The sequence below is a fragment of the Hemicordylus capensis genome, chromosome 3 (assembly GCF_027244095.1).
Source record: "Hemicordylus capensis ecotype Gifberg chromosome 3, rHemCap1.1.pri, whole genome shotgun sequence".
NCBI classification, from domain to species: Eukaryota; Metazoa; Chordata; class Lepidosauria; order Squamata; family Cordylidae; genus Hemicordylus; species Hemicordylus capensis.
Genome location: NC_069659.1, coordinates 284,750,761 through 284,770,765, shown reverse-complemented (window position 1 = coordinate 284,770,765; position 20,005 = coordinate 284,750,761). Strand labels below are relative to the sequence as shown.

Here is a 20,005-nt window from a genome sequence, read left to right as displayed (position 1 = left end):
ATTGTGAAATATGCTGTATTATTTGTACAGTGCATTGATATACAAAGTGTCTCATAAGACATATAAAAGAGATTCCTATCAAAGCTCACAGAATGGACTGCAAAGTAGTCTCCTTGTAATTGCAGTCTTGCCACAATTCCATACTCATGCAGGACACCTCTGGGCCCACACTGAGCTTGTGTGGTGCAGTGGACAATGGATCAGAACTGCAGAGACCACTAGGCCCCACTAGGCCATGAAGCTTAGCAGATGATGCTGGGCCAACCACTATCTCTCTGCCTAACCAATGGGCTCTTCCCGTGCATGAATCTGTCCATGCCATAATATATTTTAGGGAGGCCCTCCTGGGTGTTATGTGTACCTTCTCCCTCTGAGGTTTATTTGGCAGTAACACAGGAGAGGGCCTTCTCAGTAGTCACCACCAACCTATGGAACTCCCTGCCTCAGGCTGGGAGCTGGTATCCTCCTGACCAGTATTTCAAAGCTGTGTGAAAACTTCTCTTTCATCAAGCTTTTGCAGATCTCTCTTAAACAAAATATTTATTACTACCTGGGCCGGCACAGAGCATCTGCAAGCTAGTTCTCCCTGCCTCTAATCCCTACGGGCCGATCCCTGCACGTGTGCAGAGAGCTCCGAAATGGGCCGAAAACAGCTCAACCTGTCATCTGGGTGGCAGGAGGGCCCATGGAAGGAGCTTTCACCATCTCCACCGCCATCCCCGCCTCAGTCTCTCCTCTACACCACCAGCGCCATGCCCTGCCGGCCACATCCCTGCCACTATGTCCACCTCAGTCTCCCCTCTCTGCCATCTGCACCGCTGGAACGCACACCAGCCACATCCCCGCCACTGCTATTCCCCCCTCTCCGCCATGGCCGCTTTCCTATCTGTGTCTCCTCCTCCAGGCCACCTTTTCATTGGTCACAGCAGTGGTGGGGCTTGTTGGCAGGGTCGGGGCTTGCCACATACGACCTAAGCATTTTATATAGAGAGATTTATTTATTACATTTTAACATTTATAATCAGTAATCAGTTCCCTCCACCACTTTGGGTGCTTTAACTCTAGCCCAGTGTGGTTTTACATTTGTCCTGGTAGAAAGGATGCCCCACTTTATTCCACGAGGTCAGGATGTCTGAAACAAGACAGAAGCTTCTGAAATAAAGGTGGCCTCTTCAAAATAAAAACAAATATCTGACAGTTGTGCAAACCTTCCTGGATACAGAGAAGAGATGCATGACTGAGAAGGAAGCAAGCAAGCCAGGCAGCCAGCAAGCCACCTGTCTCATTCTGCACAGAGGCATGTTTTATCAGTGGCATGTCATTTTCCACACCCATCATTATGTATAATGCCTAGATTATGTACACCACCTATATTACATAAAGGTAAAGTTGTGCTGTTGGGTGGGTGTCGACTCCTGGTGACCACAGAGCCCTGTGGTTGTCTTTGGTAGAATACAGGAGGGGTTTACCATTGCCATCTCCCGTACAGTATGAGATTATGCCTTTCAGCACCTTCCTATATCGTGGCTGCCCGATATATGGGTTTCCCATAGTCTGAGAAACAAATCAGCGGGGATTCGAACCAACAACCTCTTGCTCCCTTGGTGAGTCACATACATACATATATATATGGCGGTATATACATGACTGATAAATAAAATAAAATATAAAATTTAAGGAAGAAAACAACAGAGCAACAGAGCCGCTTCTTCTTCTACTACCACTACCATTTATATACCGCTTTTCAACAAAAGTTCTCAAAGCAGTTTACATAGAAAAATAAACGATAAATAAATAAGATGGTCCACTGTCCCCCAAGGGCTCACAATCTAAAGGGAAACATAAGGTAGACACCAGCAAGAGCCACTGGAAGGATGCTGTGCTGGGGTTGGACAGGGCCATTGCTCTCCCCCTGCTTAACATAAGAGATCCTCCACTTTTTAAAAAGTGTCTCTTTGCTCAGGGAGCAGCTGCCACCCAGACTGCCGGAGGTTGAGGCTGGAGAGGGTTGCCTTGCAGGCAGCTCTTTATCTGCCGGTCCAGTTTAGCCTTCAACTTTTTCGGCCATCAGCAGGAATGATGCTCAGCGCTCGCTGCCTGGCCACGCAGGGAGGAACCTGCCGGCGCGCGGATCGGCTCGTGACGGGACTGGCCCCCACCCAAACTCCCTGACTCATAGAAAAGGAAGAAGAATGCGGCGGGGAGAAAATCGGAAGGAATGAGTAATCCCCTGGCGCCTCCCGCCTGCGAAAAGAGAGGGGCTTCGAGAAAGAACGCGAGCAGGCAGGGAGAGCAAAGGATGGGCCAGGACAGGAGGAGCCCCCTGGGAAGGAAGGGACCACTGGAAGGCGGCCGGCGCGGTCCTGTTGAGAAGGATTACACACTCACTTGTTCCTACGAGGAGCGGCTGCAATCCTCCTATCGCCCAGCGGCTCACAGTCGGCGGCGCTCAGCACCCAAGTCCGGCCCCTTCCTTGCCTTGTCGCTGCAGCCCAGCAAACTAGTCGAGAGCGCGGAGAGCCAATGGGTGGAGAGGGAGCCCCTCGAAGAGGGCGGGCGACGGCCTAGCAAGTTGCTCTGAGCCTCCAGAAGCTTGGCAAGGGAGGCGGGGGCTGCCTGGAATCGGACGGAGAGTGGGGCGGAAGGGGGAAGGAGAGGCGGCAGCCTTGTCCGTGCCAGCCCTGGCGTGGATCGGATTAGGAGGCGTCCAGGAAAGGCAAGCCGGCCGCAGCTTGGCCTTTTCCCTGCTCGCCCGCCATATGGGAGCCTACAGCTCATCGCGCGCTCAGAACGGCGGGGCTCAGCTCCAGGGGCAGCGGCGGGGCTACGTGCAGAGCGGCACAGGCTGGGGCGGGGGGCAGTCCTGGGCTCTTCACGCGCGCTGGCTCTCTCCCTGCCAGTCGTCTGAAGCATTCCGGAGCTGCTGCAGCTCGGAAATATAGCTTAGCTAGCAGCAGTGGGGCTTAACTTCAGCCCCGGGACCTGTTTGTCCCCGTCCCCCCCACCACACGCCCCAGTAGCCAGGCTCCCTGGAATAAAAGCAATGTTGTGTGTGGTGGTGGTGGTGGTGTTTTTAAAAAGCCATCGAGCAAACATGTGCAGACTGCCTCTTCCCCTCTGATTTCACTACCTACCCGCTGGATCTCGGCACCTGTGACCTATGACTCTGCTTGGGGTCAATGGCAAGAGACTGGCCTTGGGAGAGACTATTCTACTATCCCAGCTACTGGTTACACTTTGTTCTAGAACACAGATTTTGGCAAGCTACTGCGGTGATGCTTCTGTTTAATGTAGGACAAGTGGGTGTTTTTAAGATATTTTTAAATGCATAAAAAATATGTAGGGCAACATATGAATGCATACAAATAAAATATGTCAGGCAAGTAGACACTGCTAAAAACAGATTAATCTTTTAATTTGGATACAGGAAAATTCATGAAAGGAATGCCTACGGGAGCTAGCCTTTTCTTCCAAGTCTGAAAAATATTTTTGCATGTAGAATGAACCCATCCATAATAGCATCAGATAAGAAGTATATAACCCACTTATACAACTCAGCTGAGACCTGGTATTGGGAGGGAATTGATTGCTGCTGTCCACTGAATTAGTATCTATTGCTGCCTGGCACATTTCTTTAGTGTACGAGGTACCTCTTGAGCCGGTGCCATACTTCTTGTCCATATGGGGAACTGGACCAATGTCTAATTCGGAACTTCTGAAAATAGGATTCTGGTGCAAGGAGCAGGATGCTGTGTAACCAAAAAAGTACAAATGTGAAATGTGTTTGAGTTGCAAAGTAGTATAAAAATTAAAGGAAATATTTCAAAATGTCTTTGGTGGGAGATGTCCTTGGCCCCATGGAAATGACTTGTTTATTCAGTGCAGTTTCTTGAACCCTTTGTTTTCTTAATGTAAAGCAAGTATACCATTGTCCTGTCAAATGTTTGAAGGTATGCATTATTGAGCTCCAGTAATGACCTTGCTGTTGAAATCCCACTAGCTGGGAGAGAGACCTTTGAAAATCAGGCAAGGAGAGAGGGGGAAACGGTAGATGTGGAATTTCTGATCTCACTGCCCCTGTTTATCCTGGTGGGAGTGGTCCCAAATTGCCCCCTGGGGCCATCGTCCTTGATATATTAATGCATCACCTTACTGGTTCCCAAAGGCATTTTGTCACAGCCATCTGCTGGCAGGAATAAGTGAGAAAATTGGAATCTCAGCAGTGTGACGATATCACGTGAGTGCTTGTGGGTTTGTGATGAAAGGGGTCTTGGAGCAAGAGATGAGGGGGCTTAAAATCCAGGTATAGTTATTGATACAAGGGTTCAAAGGTGATCACTGCTATTCTTTCGGTCTCCATCCCCAAGAATTCCAGAAAGAGAGGAACAGAGGAAACTGTGGAATCTGTCCATGTGCAAAAAGGTAGTCGTTTTAATTCTTTTTTCAGGAATATATTTGGTAGTTCCATCTATCTCTTGAGAGGGTGAATGACAATCACTGTGGTTGGTGGAAGTGAGATCTCCCACTACTGCAATTTGACTTTGGGTTTCCACCATCATTCGCCCTAAGGAAAAATGGTGTCATGAAGTGATTGTTCTAAGAAATGCACTTGTGTCCAAGGACACAGAAATTCTAGGTAGAGCCTTGAAGAGCATACTGGACTATTAAGATCAGACCAGATATCTAGTGACTTACTCATTTGTAGGAAGTAGACTCCCTGCTTGTTCTGGGCTGTGATAGGTCCTAAGCAAGGGATGGCAGAATTGCTCAGTGGTTGTGGTGGGATACTGGAGGCTGTGAAACTGCAACACCCAACTGGGATTGAGCATCTGAATGTTGAGAAAGGGGAAAGAGCCCGCTGATTAAAGAAGGAACTGGAGGGTGCTTTGCATAAAAATAATTCAATGTATGTCTGTTTTCAGTGTGACTTCTTGCCACCCTTTGGAATCCACCTATGAATATAGACAGAGGAAAGGAACCAGGGAGAGAGATTTTCCACCCACTGTTTACACTGCCTGTAACATTTGAATGTGTAGATACACACACGCAGAATTAGGATTCTGCCAGCATCAGAAGGGCAGAAATGCGTTCCTCTTTCCCCCTCCTACATGAAAGAAGATGTTAAGTACTTGTGGGCACAACTGGTGATAAGTAAGTGATATGTTTCCTCTAACAATTTATGTTATACATGAAGAGAGAACAAAGAGGAAAGAGCTAACTTTCAGGTATGGTTGTGAGTATGTTGGAGGAGCGTTGGTTGTGTGTGTGTGTGCATGTATATGAGAAAGAGAAGTGAAACAAAACAAAGAATATGGCATCTGCAAGTATGGCTAGAATGTGCAAATGAACACACTATATGCAATAACTAAGGAAACTTCAGAGAAACAAAAGCAATAAAAGGTCTTGTAGCGTAAGCTGCAATAAATGTGTTAGGCTCTCAAGCCCTATTTATCTAGAGCCCATACATTCAATATGCGTGCAATTTGTGTACAGTATACATATGTACAGATCCATATGGATGTACAGTTATTCAGACATTATTTTGAATGCATGTATAGTAGTACACTTCCTAGCTGTATCCTGCATTGGAGGGGGATCTGTACCCAGTTTCACTTCTAAGATGAACAGATGTGCAGTCATTCATATAAAGACACTTGTATACACATACAACATAATGAGGCTGTTCTCACATGCAGCCTAACCCAGGCTATGGATGCCCAGCCTGGCTTAGGCTGCTCATGAGAACCATTGGGGTTGGGCCTGATTCTAGCAGGCCAGTGCCACCTAGCCCAGCTGCTAGCCAAGGTTAAGGAGCAAATGGCGCACTCCCTTAACCCAGGCTACTTGCTCATGTCCGAGCTAGGCTGCTTCCAGCCCGGCCACACACAGAGATGGGTGCCTAGAGCACCCGTCTGTTGGGGGAATCCCCCGATGCATCGTGTGTGTCACGTGATGCATTGTGGGATCTATGGAAGCCAGGATGAGGAGTCCCAGACTCTGTTTACCAGTGCTGCCAGGAGCAGCACAGAGATTCATGTGGGCATGCGGCTTGCAGAACTTCAGGGCATCTGGGGGAAGTGAGTGGTCATCTGGGGGAAGGTAGGCTGCATGCATGGTTGCGTGAACAGCTCAACATCTGAATAGGGCTTAGGATGTACCAAGATACTTTGTTTTTGCTACCCTAGACTAACAGCACTCCCCTTTTGGAAGTTGGTTTTAGGAAGCTGAGTCCTATGCTCCAGGTTTAGTGCCAAATTACAAAATGGCTTGAAGAGAGGCAGATACCTTTTCCTGGTGCTTTTTGATGAGGCTGGGCTTGAGTGCATCTTATGCCAGAAGGATACACAGAATTAGGCTTTAGGGTGGCCACTACCTTATTTATGTAAGATTTTAAAGACCAGGAACTTTTCCACACTGCATCTGCTGCTTTGGATCAAATTTGGAACCAGGAAACACCTTTAGTCTCCCGACACTCACCCCTGGAAGCCCTGTGACCCAGCAGAAGGCCAGCAAAGTGGCCTCGGAGTGAGCCACTTTGTAATGAGAAACAAGGATGCCCTTCATCACACCCCACTATCTAAGCAGAGTCCAGATGGCTCACTTTGTGAACTTGCTTATCCATGCTGGCCATGGGTGGGTGGGGGGTGAGGGAGGCTGCAGTCCTACACCCACTTACCTGGGAGTAAGCCTCATTGAATTCAATGGGACTGGCTCAATTTGGGTGGTGGGAAACTCCCCTGCTCTGGACACCCAAGATGCTGGCCTTCACTCGGAGTGAGCCTCTCAGCTCTCTGTGTGTGTGTGTGTGTGTTGTTGTTGTGACAAGATGTGCCCATAAACATATGATGTGGATTTACTCCATTGCAAGGGGTAACAGCCTGCTCTTCTCTCCGGTCCATTTCTGTCCACAGTCATATTCCTTGGAATACTGAGCTGCATATTGACACAGTGCAGGCCTCCGTTCCCCCATGGCATCCACCACACACTCCAGCTCCCTTCTTTCTCTGCTCTATTTGGCCCTGCTGACATTTGTGGGCAGCGCAGTGCTCCTTGCCGAGATGCACCAACACAGCCCGCTGAGCCACAACGTCCATGCCTTCTTGGCCGTGCTCATGATCTCTTCCTGCATCTGGATGCTCTGGTTTGGCTGGCACTCTGCTGGCAACAAGCACCTGAAAGTGCACCAAGATCACCAAGCTGGAGCGAGCTGGCTCAAAGGTACAGGCACTAGAGAAATCCCAAGGTGTGCGGAAAGGCAAGTCATGAGCAGGGTAGCTCAGGACCAGAACCCCAAGCCATTGGGGATGGGGCCATAGCTCATGGGTAAAGCATCTGCTCGGCATGCAGAGAGTCACAGGTTCAGTCCCTGGCCTCTCCAGGTAGGACTGGGAAAGACTCCTGCCTGAGACCTTGGAGAGCCACTGCCAGTCAGTGGAGACAATACAGAGCTAGGTAGATCAATGGTGTGACTCAGTATAAGGCAGTTTCCTGTGCCCCTAAGGCATTGTTTGCTTGGAGCTGACAAATCAAACATCTTATTCCCTCTGCCACTTGAACTGTAGAGCAATATATTGAGGCAATTCTCACAATCGCCCAAAAGCAGGCTAAGGGAGCCTAGCCCGCTTTTGGGCAGTCGTGCGCTGCAATAGGAGCCACAGTTAGCCCTCAAAAATACCCCTCCCCTAAGACAAGGTTAACGGAGTGAGCACTCCGTTAACCACATCTTTTTGCTTGTGAGTTGCCGCAGTACAGGTGAAACTCGGAAAATTAGAATATCGTGCAAAAGTCCATTAATTTCAGTAATGCAAATTAAAAGGTGAAACTGATATATGAGACAGACGCATTATATGCAAAGCGAGATAAGTCAAGCCTTAATTTGTTATAATTGTGATGATCATGGCGTACAGCTCATGAAAACCCCAAATCCACAATCTCAGAAAATTAGAATATTACATGGAACCAAGAAGACAAGGATTGTAGAATAGAACAATATCGGACCTCCGAAAAGTATAAGCATGCATATGTATTCAGTACTTGGTTTGGGCCCCTTTTGCAGCAATTACTGCCTCAATGCGGCGTGGCATGGATGCTATCAGCCTGTGGCACTGATGAGGTGTTATGGAAGACCAGGATGCTTCATCAGTGGCCTTCAGCAATTCTGCATTGTTTGGTCTCATGTCTCTCATCCTTCTCTTGGCAATGCCCCATAGATTCTCTATGGGGTCAGGTCAGGCGAGTTTGCTGGCCAATCAAGCACAGTACACTATACTTTTCAGAGGTCCGATATTGTTCTATTCTTCAATCCTTGTCTTCTTGGTTCCATGTAATATTCTAATTTTCTGAGATTGTGGATTTGGGGTTTTCATGAGCTGTACGCCAAGATCATCACAATTATAACAAATTAAGGCTTGACTGATCTCGCTTTGCATGTAATGCGTCTGTCTCATATATCAGTTTCACCTTTTAATTTGCATTACTGAAATTAATGGACTTTTGCACGATATTCTAATTTTCTGAGTTTCACCTGTACATGGCGACACATGAGTAGACCCCCCCGACTGGGGGGCTGCAAACAGCCTCCTGGGCTCGGGGGTCTCTCCAGGACACCCCGCGCACTTGCGTGGGGCATCCTGGAACTTCCTGAGGGTCATGCGGCCCCCAATCCCTGCAGCCCCCGCTGGCTCCATGACGGAGCTGGCAGTCATGTGGGTGACCAATGCAGCCGCCCAGGGCTGCCTTCCAATCGTCTGCGGGGAGAGCAGGCTAAGCCCTCTCTCCCCACAAACCCCCTTCCGGCAAGTCTCATCGTGAGACTCGCCTCATGGTGTGGCAGGGTTGGATTACCTGTAATGGAAATGTCTGGAACTTAACTTGGAATCTCAGGTCAATGAAACATCATGGTTAGTGATAGTCTCTAGTGCTTGAAAAAAACAGGGTGATTGCACACTTAGATATCATTAATACACTCAGGCCTGACCTGCATTTCCACACACACAGGGCGGGCTGAGACATGACACAGAACCATGTTTTATTTTAACTAAGGTTTATTTAGCATCACAGCCGATCAGCAAATCCTGGTTTGTTTCACCATATTGTTGTTTGGGTCCTGCTCCTTTTCTCACCTCCCATGACCTAGGTTTGCCTCTCTAGTCCTGCAAGGGTGGAGCTACCAAAACAAAGATTAAACCAGGACTGTGGGTTCAGACATCCCATATGACCATTGTTAGGACAAACCAACCAACTTCATACTTTGGGTTCAGATAGTGGTTTGACTACCTGAAATAAGCCAGTTTGACGACTAATTTCGGTTCAGACATACAAACTAACCACAGTTAGGCTAAATAAACATAAGGTTCTGTGTGTTGCTGAACCTGCCTGTAGGCTACACCAGAGAGACTGAGTTATTTTAACTCACTCTCATTCACCGGTCTACTCATGTAAGAAGTGTAATTGAATGGGAGGGTGTGTCTATGCAATCACAATATCCTTTGAAAAATGACTTCTTGCAATTTCCCTGTTTGTGGAAGAGGAGTTGCAACCTTGCATGTGTCTGGGGTTGGCCTTCAGGGTGGGTGAGCTGGGTGGTCAGATGACCTACCTGATGAGGCACCAAGCTGAGCTGTTTGTTGAGTACACTGTCTGCAATGAACTAGGGGAAAGAAGAAGATGCCAAAGGCCTGTGAAATTTTAGTGGGATTTGAGAACTGGAGCCAGAGAGCACTGGTAACAGGGCAGCAAAATATTGAAAGGTTGCTCATGGGCCTTGCTGGGAAAGCCTGGGAAGAGGAGGGCCTGTTAACCACTCGGTTTTGCAAATCTGCACAAGCTACCCAACTTGTCAACACTGGAGGGGGGGGGGACTGAAGGCACTCCTTGCCCACTTATCCTAGGACCAGCCCTACATGCCTCTGTGGGTATTTCTCAATCCTGGCCTGAGCTGTGCTGAGGTTAATCTCCAGTCATTATCCTTAGCACAGCTCAGGATTTCACTGCTGAAGGCTACAGGTTGCCAGAATGCAGTTGCTTTCCTTCTGTGTCCATTTCTGCCTTGTACAGAAGACACTGAATGGTTCAATTGCCTGACACTTTGAATCGTCCTCCTCCCCCTTCTCATCAGGATGTGCCTATTGCCTGTGCAATGTTTGGGGTGACTGTGCTTTCTTTGTCATTGCAGGTGGCCTCTCTCTCTTTGCACTGGCCACACTGGTGCTGGACTGCCTCTCCTTGGGATATTACTATGAGCTCCAGCATTGTGCCTCCATGCTAATCACCACCTTCCCTGTTGTGCAAGCTGTATTCACCATCATACAGGTGAGGCTGGATTTGGTCCAGCTCTTCAGCAGAAATACTATGGAAACCCCAGCATAGCTAGGCCTTGCTCTGAAGGGGGGGGGGGGGAGGACACTCATTTGCTTCCCTAGCTCCCTGTTCTGCTGCTCCAAATGTTGGGTCCCAGCACCTTCCGCTGCCCTTCGCGGTATTGTTTCTCCTTGCAAAATGGCTGCCACCATGAGGCAGAATTTCAGAGGACTGAAGAAACATTGTATACCAAGCACTAGGGGATGTAGTGTTTAGTATTTAAATCTGTATTTTTGCCCTCCCTTCCTACAGGTCTCACTGCTGTTGTTTAATGCTAAGGTTTGCATCCAGGAACACCAGCATCTAAATAGGTAGGACTCATCTCTGATTTGCACTAAAGAAGGTGAGCCAGTCATCTGTGAGCCAGTCATCCAAGCAGGAATACACACTGGCGTAATGTTAGAACTCCTACAACCTATGAGAGACTGGGTTTTCCTTACTTCATCAGGCTTCCCGCCACCCCATACACCAACACACATACACCATTCCAGGCACGTAACTATAATAGGGCAAGGGGAGACAGTTGTCTGGGGGCCCACTGCCTTGGGGGGCTCCCCAGAGGCAAGTCACATGACTGACTCCCCCAGCTGTGCACCCGCCCGGGCTTCCTTCAGTTGTACCCATCCTCCGAAACTGATGTGAGTGTTAAGACCTGGAGCTACCAGAACAGCATGTCTTTCTCTACTACCATTAAATGACTTGCATCATCCACAATTGACAAAATCTTTTTAAAAAAATTTAGTAAGAGTTCTTTACTTCATGAGCTGAGCTTCGGGTGGGGGGGGGGAGCATTTTAAAATCTTGTCTCTGGGCCCACTCCAACCTTGCTACGCCCCTGCACCGTTCAAAAGTATGAGTGCAGCAAAGTCACTACCAGATTTCTTTCCTCTGGCAGAAAGTTGATGTGCCACAGGTAAGATGAAAGAGGGCGAAAGAAAACTGTGGATTTTAGTAGTTATGAGAGAAGGGTGCACATCATACAAGAGGAACCATGAGGGGAGGGTTTGAAAGTTACCGATGGGGCAAACTGGAAGCAGCCTTAGAGAGTTGGGGAGACGCCAATGCATGACAAAGACAGAGTGGGTGTGAAAATGCCAGGAGTAATCGTATACAGTGCCCAGGGAACCACTACCTAACTTTGAATCAGAATGGCTGGGAAGGGGTGAACTGCGGTGACCTTGCATTCATCCATCCCCCTCCCTCCCTCCCTCCCTCCCTCGCAACTCCTGCTTTTTCTCTGTGGCTTCCAGGTTTGGGCTGATGCACACGCTGGCCACCAATGTGCTCCTGTGGATGAGTATGGTGCTGGATGAGTCCATGAAGCAGCTAGAAGAATTTTATGATGCTCACAAGGGAGAGAGCTCCCAGGCCTCCCATGGTATAACCCTCCCCTCCCTCTTGTCTGGGGAAGGAGCTATCAAAGAGCAGAAGTTCATGCACAACTCCGCAGGAACTATGCCGAACCAGAAGCTTGGCTGGTTCCTAAGATGTATTCCAAAGGCAGGGGTCAAATTCAAAGACATTTTTAGCCAGCAGCAGCGTTCCAACCCACCAGTGTTGGTTTGCCACTCACATTAGGGAAAGGCGAGTCAATGCTGATGCCTCTCTCAGTTTTCCTTCTGGTCAGCATACAGGGGGAAAGGTTTGGCCAAGGAGACACGGCTTCTAATAGCATGTAACGCTGCACTTCTAGCTACACATTGTCTGGCTTGGTAGCATTGTCTGAAAGTGCTCACATGTCGCCACAACTGCTGCCTCAGCAGTTGCCTGAGCACCCACCCACAGATGCAGGGAGCTCCTATTCAGGCAGCAAAATGTCTTTAACTGCCTCTGCCTTCCCCTCTGTGGGGAACCCCAACTTGAGTTTCCCTCTTTCTGTTTTCCACTCGAACGCTACTATCACCCCATGGTCACTATGCCTCCTATTCCCTTCCTTGTACATTGTGTTCAGTCTCATTCCATTCATCTGAGTGAAGGGCTCCCATCCTTCCAAAATGGCGGTATGAAATTCACCACATTTCCAGTCATAGCCGGCATGCAGTTCTTCCTTCAGCAACACTCATTTGTTTGGGTACAGCATTGTCACCAGGGAGCTGGACTAGGGAGAGAAACTGGAGAACTGCATTAAGCAGGCCTGTTCAACTTTGCCCCCGCAGCTGTTTTTGGACTATAACTCCCATAATCCTCAGCTACAGTGGCCAAGAGCCAGGGATTATGGGAGTTGTAGGCCAACTTCTGCAGGAGGGCTGCAGTTGAGCAGGCCTGGCATAAAGTGAATAGGATTACATGAGCATCCCTTCCAGTTACAAGTCCCAGAAGCCAGGCAGCTTGTTCTGCTCTGTTAAAATTAAGTGCATCTGCTAACACTGGGGTTCCCAACCTTGGGTCCCAAGATGTGGTTGGACTGCAAATCATCCCCAGTCACAAATGTCTTTGGAAGTTGTAGTCCAACAACATCTGAGGACTCAAGGTTGGGAACTCCTGTGCTAGCACACTGTTCTTTTCCTTCCTACAGGTGGGTCCTACACCAACAGTTGTATCTGCACCACCAGTCTTTGCCACATCTTTTCAGAAGGTGCTGCCTACCTGTATCCTTTCAATATTGAGTTCAGCCTTTTCTCCTCCACAATGCTGTACATCATCTGGAAGAACACTGGACGGGAAACCCATCACCAGAAGCCCCAGTTAACTCACAACAGACGCTTCCTCCTAAGTGGAGCTTTTGTTGGACTGGTGCTAGGGGCCTTGGCTATTTCAGCAACCTTTGGGGTGATGATCTCCTTTGGAGTGCTCGCCAAGTCTCACGAAACCATCCCAGAAGCCCTTCGCATTTATTACATATTCAACTCGGTATTGTTATCTGCCATGTTTTTAGCTACTTTGATTGGCATCGCCACCTACAGGGTGAAGAAAAAAGCTGCAGCTCTTTCCTCTGACAAAAGTGTGGTAAGAAACTTAGATGTAACCTTGCTTCTGGGAAGTTCTTGTGGTCCCCTCATGGTCTCCATCTTCTCCTTGGTTGCCATCTTCTTCCTTCATGCCAATGGCAGCCTCCATCTCCTGGACTTCTGCTTCTCCCTCTGCAAGACCATCCAGATCCTGGGGCAGAATCTCTTCATTACCGAAGCTTTGTACTCTAGCCTCTCCCAGGAGCCAGATGCCCCAGAAAACAGTGACTCGTCTGCTACCAGCTGGGTCTTTTCCATTTCCAGAGGTCCCATGGAACAGGACAACAATGGACCTCTCTCCAAAACCCACACATTGACCAACTTCATGGCCAGCTTGGAAAATCAGCCACCCGGGCACTTGGCAGACTACGGTGGTGACCCATCTCTCTTCCAGATCTCAGACATTCAAAGAGAATCTAAGAGACCAAGCATCAGGAGGAAGATCCTACAGAACATCTCTATTCTCCTTATCTTCTATAACATCTCGGTGAGCTGGGTCATGCTTAAGTCAGATCTGGAGGAGCTGCCAAGATTTGGCAAATATAGGCCATCATCTTGATAGGCTGCACACAATACTAGTCTGGAACACAAGGTCCAGACTCAGTGCAAGCAGCTAGCGTAAACAGGTTTATCCTTGTGAAACCTGTATCATGTCTCATACATTTTGCTGGGATTTTTTTTTGGGGGGGGCACAATAGCACAGTTTTTAGCATCCCCATGATTTCATGCACATACACAATCTTCTTGCACTAGTGCAACGTTGTTGTGCAAACACAGCTTTAATCAGAATGTCAGCCACTTACTCCACGGATCTCTGGAGTCGCTTTCCGCCAGGGCTTGTCAGACTCTGGAAATGGTCCATAGCAGACCTCACTAAACCTGGACTAAGGCCTGGCATGGCTGATATACAAAGAAATCTATTTAAAAACAAGCATTTCATACAGCCTTTACTGCTGGTTCCAATTAGAATCTTCCATATGTGAGTGAAGAGTGGAGGAAGTTATAGTAATGAATGTTAAAATTTCAAAGAATAAGAAAGTAGGGTTAGTGGCTCTTTTTCACTGCAGTGATTTGAAATAATAATAATGCCCTTTACCCTCCACAAAAAACTTGGTTGGCTCATAGGAGGAGTTTGTTCCCTCATCAATTGTAGAAAAAGAATTCTGGGGTTTCTAAAAAGAGAAGAGAAGTTGGGCTGTTTTTGAGTGAGAAGGCAGATAGAGGTCAAAAGTGGGCATTCAGTATGCAATATGTCCTATTTAGTGTGTGTGGTAAAGAATACGTGTTTTAGAAACTCCCTTCTTAATCATAGCAATGCTCTCCAGCTGGCAGGATTTAAAGCAACATTTCTGCCCCTGCTGAGATGACATTTGCCAGAGAGACAGGAAAGAGAGTTTTTAATTGGACATTGAAACAAGAAGGAACAGCAAGAAAGACCAGGAAAGGAAAAGAGCACCATTAAACAGATCTTAAGAGACTAGTATATGTTGGATAGCAGCACATGTAAGAAATGGAAGTTGTTTATGGGAGTGCAGAGGCCCATCAAGATTTATTGAAATATGAAAAAAAAAGGAAAAAGGAAAAAAAATATGTGTTGACATTACAGATAGAGCGTTCAGCTCTGATGGAATGCTGGCTTCTAAAGGCTGCATAACAAGAATTCCACAGGTGTAGCTTTTCTCATTGCTGTATCTCCTCAGTGAGAGAAGGCTGCACCTGTTGAATTTCTGGGTGTCACACTGCCTTTGAAAGGTACAGGAGCTCTGCTAAAATATTTTGGTTTATTTTTCTCTCATTTTGGGAAGAGAACATTGTGCTTTCAAAGCACTGCAGCCAAAGGAAGCTTGCAACTCCCATCATCTCCAAAATCCAGCCAGCATCTAGAAGTTACAGGTGAAGAGTTTCCCGTTATGGCATCTTATATATTTCTAAACCGTGAAACAATTCCAAGGCTAAAATGAAAATATGGCTTACCTTTTACTTAAATCCATCCTTCTAGGTTTCTATTGAATTCCTACCTCTTATGAAAATTTAAAAAATCACAGGAGTCCTCTCAGAAAAATATTATGAAACCTGCCTGAGGGGGGAAGGGTTATATCCTTTTCTAGCTACCTTTTTTGGGTAGGGGTCATGTTTCATTGTTTTGTTCCAAAACTAGTGAAAGGGGACATGGGCTTCTTGCTGATGTAATCTGATGACATCATCAGTCCATGTCAGCATGCCAGGTTTCAGCCCAAGCCTAGTACAGTCTGGTAGACTGTGGGGAGAGCAGTGGCTACTGTGTGCCAATGTCAGTTGATGATTATGTGGGCTCATAATGTTATTCCAGGCCTAAGCCAGGCACATCAGTACTGCTGCCACACACCCCTGACAGCATCAGTGATAATGGTGAATATGCTGGGCCCTGACAGGCCAGCATGACAACATCTCTATCTTTGGTGGTAGAAGCTAAAGATCATCAGCAGTCTGCTCTCTTCACCAAGCCTCCTAAGTTTTTTGGAGAGCATAGTAAATATTAGCGGATATGGGGCTCTTCCAGTCCAGATGCCCAAATTATGGTTTGTTTTCTCTTCTTTTGGGAAGACAGCATTATGCTTTCAAAACACTGCAACAAAAGAAAGCTTGCAACTCCCATTGCCTCTAACATCCAACTGGCATCTAGAAATTAGATGACACTTCAACACAAATTATGATGATTAATATTACGAGAAATCCACACTGTATACAAGGACATTGTGTAATATTCTTAACACCAACTATTGTTAATCTGTGCCACTTCACTTTTTAAACTTCTGCTTTATTTTAAATAATACAACATAAGTTCATAATATAATCAAATTAAGCAGAAGGGAAAAAGAAAATCCATTAATATACTCTGTCTTTTCAAACTCATTTATTCTAATTTGCAGGGGGAACCCATAGATTATAAATATTATGGTGATCTTCCCAGAAACATTCGGTGAACAGATAGGCACTTATTTTCCCATAGTGCATGGGTTCCTAACCTTGGGTCCTCAGTTGTTATTAGACTGCAGTGGAGCACAGCCCATCATCCACCATGGCCTTTGGCCATTGTGGCTGCAGATGATGGTAGCTATGTAGACGGTAGCATTTCCTATGCACAAGCCTCACAAACCCCGGGCATACAGGCCGCAGCAGGATGGGAGGGGATTCTAAGCACCCTGTTCCTCCTCCATTTGCCAGGGAGAGGGAATGCCTTGCTCCTCCCCACGAGCCCATACAGGCAGCCACCCTCCATCTCCACTGGCCTCAAGCCCATTATATATGACTTCAGGGTCAGCTGCCACCCTTCTTAGCCCCTCCCCTGCCCTCCATTCCCAGCCTCCTGTATTCTGCCTGTTAGCCCTTAAGGGGGCCGCCTTACAGGACTCCATTTCCTCTCCTTGCATCATACCCCAGGTTCTCTGCAGAGCAGAGGGACCTGCTAGCTCCAGGCTGCAGTAAGGCAACTGCTTGTTGGGCGATTCTGGCCCAGTCAAGGGCAGCCATCCTCCCAGCTTCCTCGCCCTACCCCGCCTCCCAGCATGGTTGCCGTGGACTTTGTGCATGGCCAGGCAATCCCTGGCTGTTGATCTGCTCCCCACCCAGTCAGGTGAGTGCCCCACCCTGCTGGGCATTGGGGAAGAGTCCCAACACAGACCAAGAATATCAGGGGGTCCAAGGTTGGAAACCTCTGCTATAGTGCATGTAGCCCCGATATGGCAATTTCATGTGCAAATAGCTTGGATGTCTGTTTCCATTCCCTCTCTTTTTGTTTGGCTAGGTGTGGATTCTTTATGCTTATGGGACCCGCCCACATCTAGTGAGCCAGACTGAGCAATCTTTCTATGGCTTCACACTCTGGGCCATTGTGGTCAAGATCTCCCTTCCACTAGGCATATTCTACCGCATGCACTCGGTGGCCAGTTTATTTGAAGTCTACTGCAAGACCTGCTGAGCACCAGCCTTGGGACAACTAATGCTTCATCACTTCAGAGGGAGAGCAGCAGAAGTGGGCCAAAAGGAGCTGCTTTTTATAAGGAGTAGTGATGCTGTCTGACCATGCACAAGCAAATCGCACATTATCTCACCTGTGCAGAACATCAGAACAATTTGTTGGGTATATGGAGGATACTTCATTAGCAAACCAAACTATACAGCACTGATTCAACTAAAGTAAGAGACGACCTCCCTCCTAAGTCCTAGTAGCATCTGTACAATCAACTGGGAAAGCCCTCTATAGCAGGAATAGAGAACTAGCAACCTAAAGCAAGATTTGACACACACAAAGCAATTTTAGCTGACTCTTGGGAGGCCTACTGAACCTTAATACGTGGTAAAAATTCTGCCACCATTTCATGGATAATATTTATCATCCAAAAAATTGTCAGAGACAGTGATGTTCCACCCTTACATGCCAGCCAATAGCTACTTGGAGAAGCAATGAGGCACTGTGTATATTTTGTGTACATTTTATTATAGTCCTATCTGATCCATATTTGGGAAAGAAAAAGGACCAATGCTAATCTATATCACATAGCAGGGATGACCAGGTAGCAACCCATGAGTCAGACATAGCCCCCAAAGTAACTCTGCCTAGGACCCGTGGCCAAATATGAATCCAGGTATAGCAACAGTGTTGTTTATGGGTGCATTTCTAAAGAAAAGTAGTAATGAGTGTAGTATACTGCACATATATTGCATTGCTATCTCATGTACATTCTGCAAAGGACTGTGTCAATGGTTCTTTGCCTAAAAGTACATTTCAGGAAGAGTATTAGTTCCTCAGAGCTCCCAATGAATGACCTCATACAGTCAAAGCATGGGTTCCATACTTGCGAAACTCTTACTGCTATGTTACAACCATATTGTAGATCCTGAACATACATGAAAAGGCCAGAACTTGCCCTAGACTGGTACCTGGAAAACAGTGGGAGAATGCAGAAATTTGCAATCCCCACTTTATATAACCAAGTATATATAGTGCAGGAACTATGTTCTTAGTGGAATTCTCAGCCTCCATTAAAAACTTCACAAAGCCCCAGGCCATGTATTTCAAGGGTTTCCTAATGCATTGGCTTGTAATGGCCAGAAGTAAGCCAGTGCCAAATGACAGTAAACACATTATATTGTAAATCAGATTTTATTCTCTATTTTATAATGGATTTTTCCATTATTGCCCCCAACTCTTGAAAATTGTCATAAAAGGGAATCAAAGCTATGCATTGTGCATTGTTGAGAGGGACAGCTTCTCTCAACAATGTCAGGGGTTAGGGTACCTGAGGTTTATCTCACCCACCTTGTTGACCACTATTTAGTCTTGGTCCAGTGCCAAGAGGTGTTTCATCTCTTTCCTTCCACCTACTGACAATGTATCCTTGTCACTTTTTTAACGAGACGTCAAATACAATAAAAAGTACATTTCCTTTTGTCACCATGTCCATGGATTTATTTAAACCTGCCTAATACTGCAAAGCTCTATATTAATCACTAGTTTGTTCAACTGGGATGTATTTATCTTTGGAATCCTGTATTTTTAACCAGAAAATAAGCACATTGCTTCTTATGGAAGACATTCCTATGTCTTGGAGGACTTGCTCTCACTTTGCACAAGGCCTGGCCAATGCAGAGGCTGATGGCCACACCCATTGATGGTATCCTAAGAATTACCCACACAAACATAGAACCAACTCTGCAGCTGGCTTCCTAAAATAAGCCAATGGGAATCCCAGGAGAAGAGGTGGCCACCTTATTTTGGAACCTTTCTTGTGCTTTCCATTGTGTTCAACAGTGATGAAACAATAGCATGAGAAGCTGCATTGTCCTATAATAGTAGGTACCAGTTTAAAAGTGGGGGGGATCAGTACAGGACACCCCAGAACTGTTGCTATACAGACACTGAAAATCATATTGGCATCCATGTGCAGTCCAGATCAGCAATGCATTCAGCAGGTGGCCTACTCACAGCATAGTTGTGGATCGTGCAATGCAACCAACCCATGATTAGCACAACACCATCAACATTCAACAGAAGAATTTAGCTGTGTCAAATTTTGATGAACTGATCACCCTAATTATTATTTGAGCCATCACACAATTAAAGAAATCTTAATTAATCAAATTAGTTTTAATTAAATCTGCATATAATAAATATGACAAAACAACATTTTGAAGGAAAAACATGATCTGTTTTAAGATGGTGTATGCATATATGGCAATCGGCACCATCTCTGAAGAGGCATTCTTGCCTGTGCAAGAGTGAAGGGGGAAATGCCTCTTCCAGTGCCTGCCATTTGCTGCTTTTATGAGTACTTATATTAAGAATAATTAATTTTAAAAATATGTTGCCTGATTAATCAGGGGAGTCTTTTTAAATGGATAAAAATCCGTTAATCCAACAGATCAAAGGTTGCAACCCTAATAATTACAGATCCAATCCTTAAAGTCAGCGGTAATCTGTGTGTGCAAATTTCTCTTAGGCTGTGTTTGCATTTGTGGAAATCCACGTGTTGGTTGCAAACTGCATGATCCACAACTAGCTGTAAGCAAGCAGCCTGCTGAGTGGGTGTATTGCTGTCTTGTGGACTATTGATCAATTTAGCTCACTATTGCCTTTGCTGACTGGTAGCAGCAGCTCTCCGGGGTTTCAGATGGGTCTACCTGGAGGTGCCAAAGACTGAACCTGAGACTCTGAATGC

The 20,005-nt window shown here is 46.7% G+C and overlaps 2 protein-coding genes across 6 annotated transcripts in view; one reads left to right on the top strand and one right to left on the bottom strand.

Moving 5' to 3' along the window:
- The window catches only part of SFXN3 (sideroflexin 3), a 104,752-nt gene extending 102,213 nt beyond the window's left edge, over window positions 1–2,539 (bottom strand). The window contains exon 1 of one of the 2 annotated variants that reach the window (XR_008318879.1): window positions 2,389–2,539. The gene's annotated coding sequence lies outside the window, so the exon portion shown is untranslated. The remainder of the gene's footprint in view (window positions 1–2,388) is intronic. The other variant, XM_053306223.1, reaches the window with a different exon arrangement.
- A 52-nt stretch (window positions 2,540–2,591) lies between these two features.
- On the top strand, window positions 2,592–18,744 carry LOC128349614 (proton channel OTOP2-like). Of its 4 annotated transcripts, none has more exons than XM_053306221.1 (8): window positions 2,592–4,422; window positions 4,923–5,151; window positions 6,912–7,218; window positions 10,175–10,311; window positions 10,612–10,670; window positions 11,610–11,737; window positions 12,875–13,794; window positions 17,092–18,744. In XM_053306221.1, exons 3-8 carry the CDS (start codon window positions 6,969–6,971, stop codon window positions 17,263–17,265), a joined length of 1,668 nt encoding a protein of 555 aa, XP_053162196.1. In that variant the 5' UTR covers window positions 2,592–4,422; window positions 4,923–5,151; window positions 6,912–6,968; the 3' UTR covers window positions 17,266–18,744. The 4 variants fall into 4 exon arrangements, with proteins under 4 accessions (XP_053162196.1, XP_053162195.1, XP_053162197.1 ...); XM_053306220.1 differs by having other exon boundaries at window positions 4,923–5,225; XM_053306222.1 differs by having other exon boundaries at window positions 2,592–3,299; window positions 4,923–7,218.
- Window positions 18,745–20,005: the final 1,261 nt, after the last annotated feature.

Bases quoted from the DNA above. Each gene is read 5' to 3' on its own strand.
- LOC128349614 (XM_053306222.1), top strand. From the start codon at position 6,969: ATGGCATCCACCACACACTCCAGCTCCCTTCTTTCTCTGCTCTATTTG. The intron at 11,738-12,874 runs GTATAACCCTCC...TCCTTCCTACAG, and splicing joins GAGCTCCCAGGCCTCCCATG to GTGGGTCCTACACCAACAGT. The intron at 13,795-17,091 runs GTGAGCTGGGTC...TTGTTTGGCTAG, and splicing joins TTATCTTCTATAACATCTCG to GTGTGGATTCTTTATGCTTA.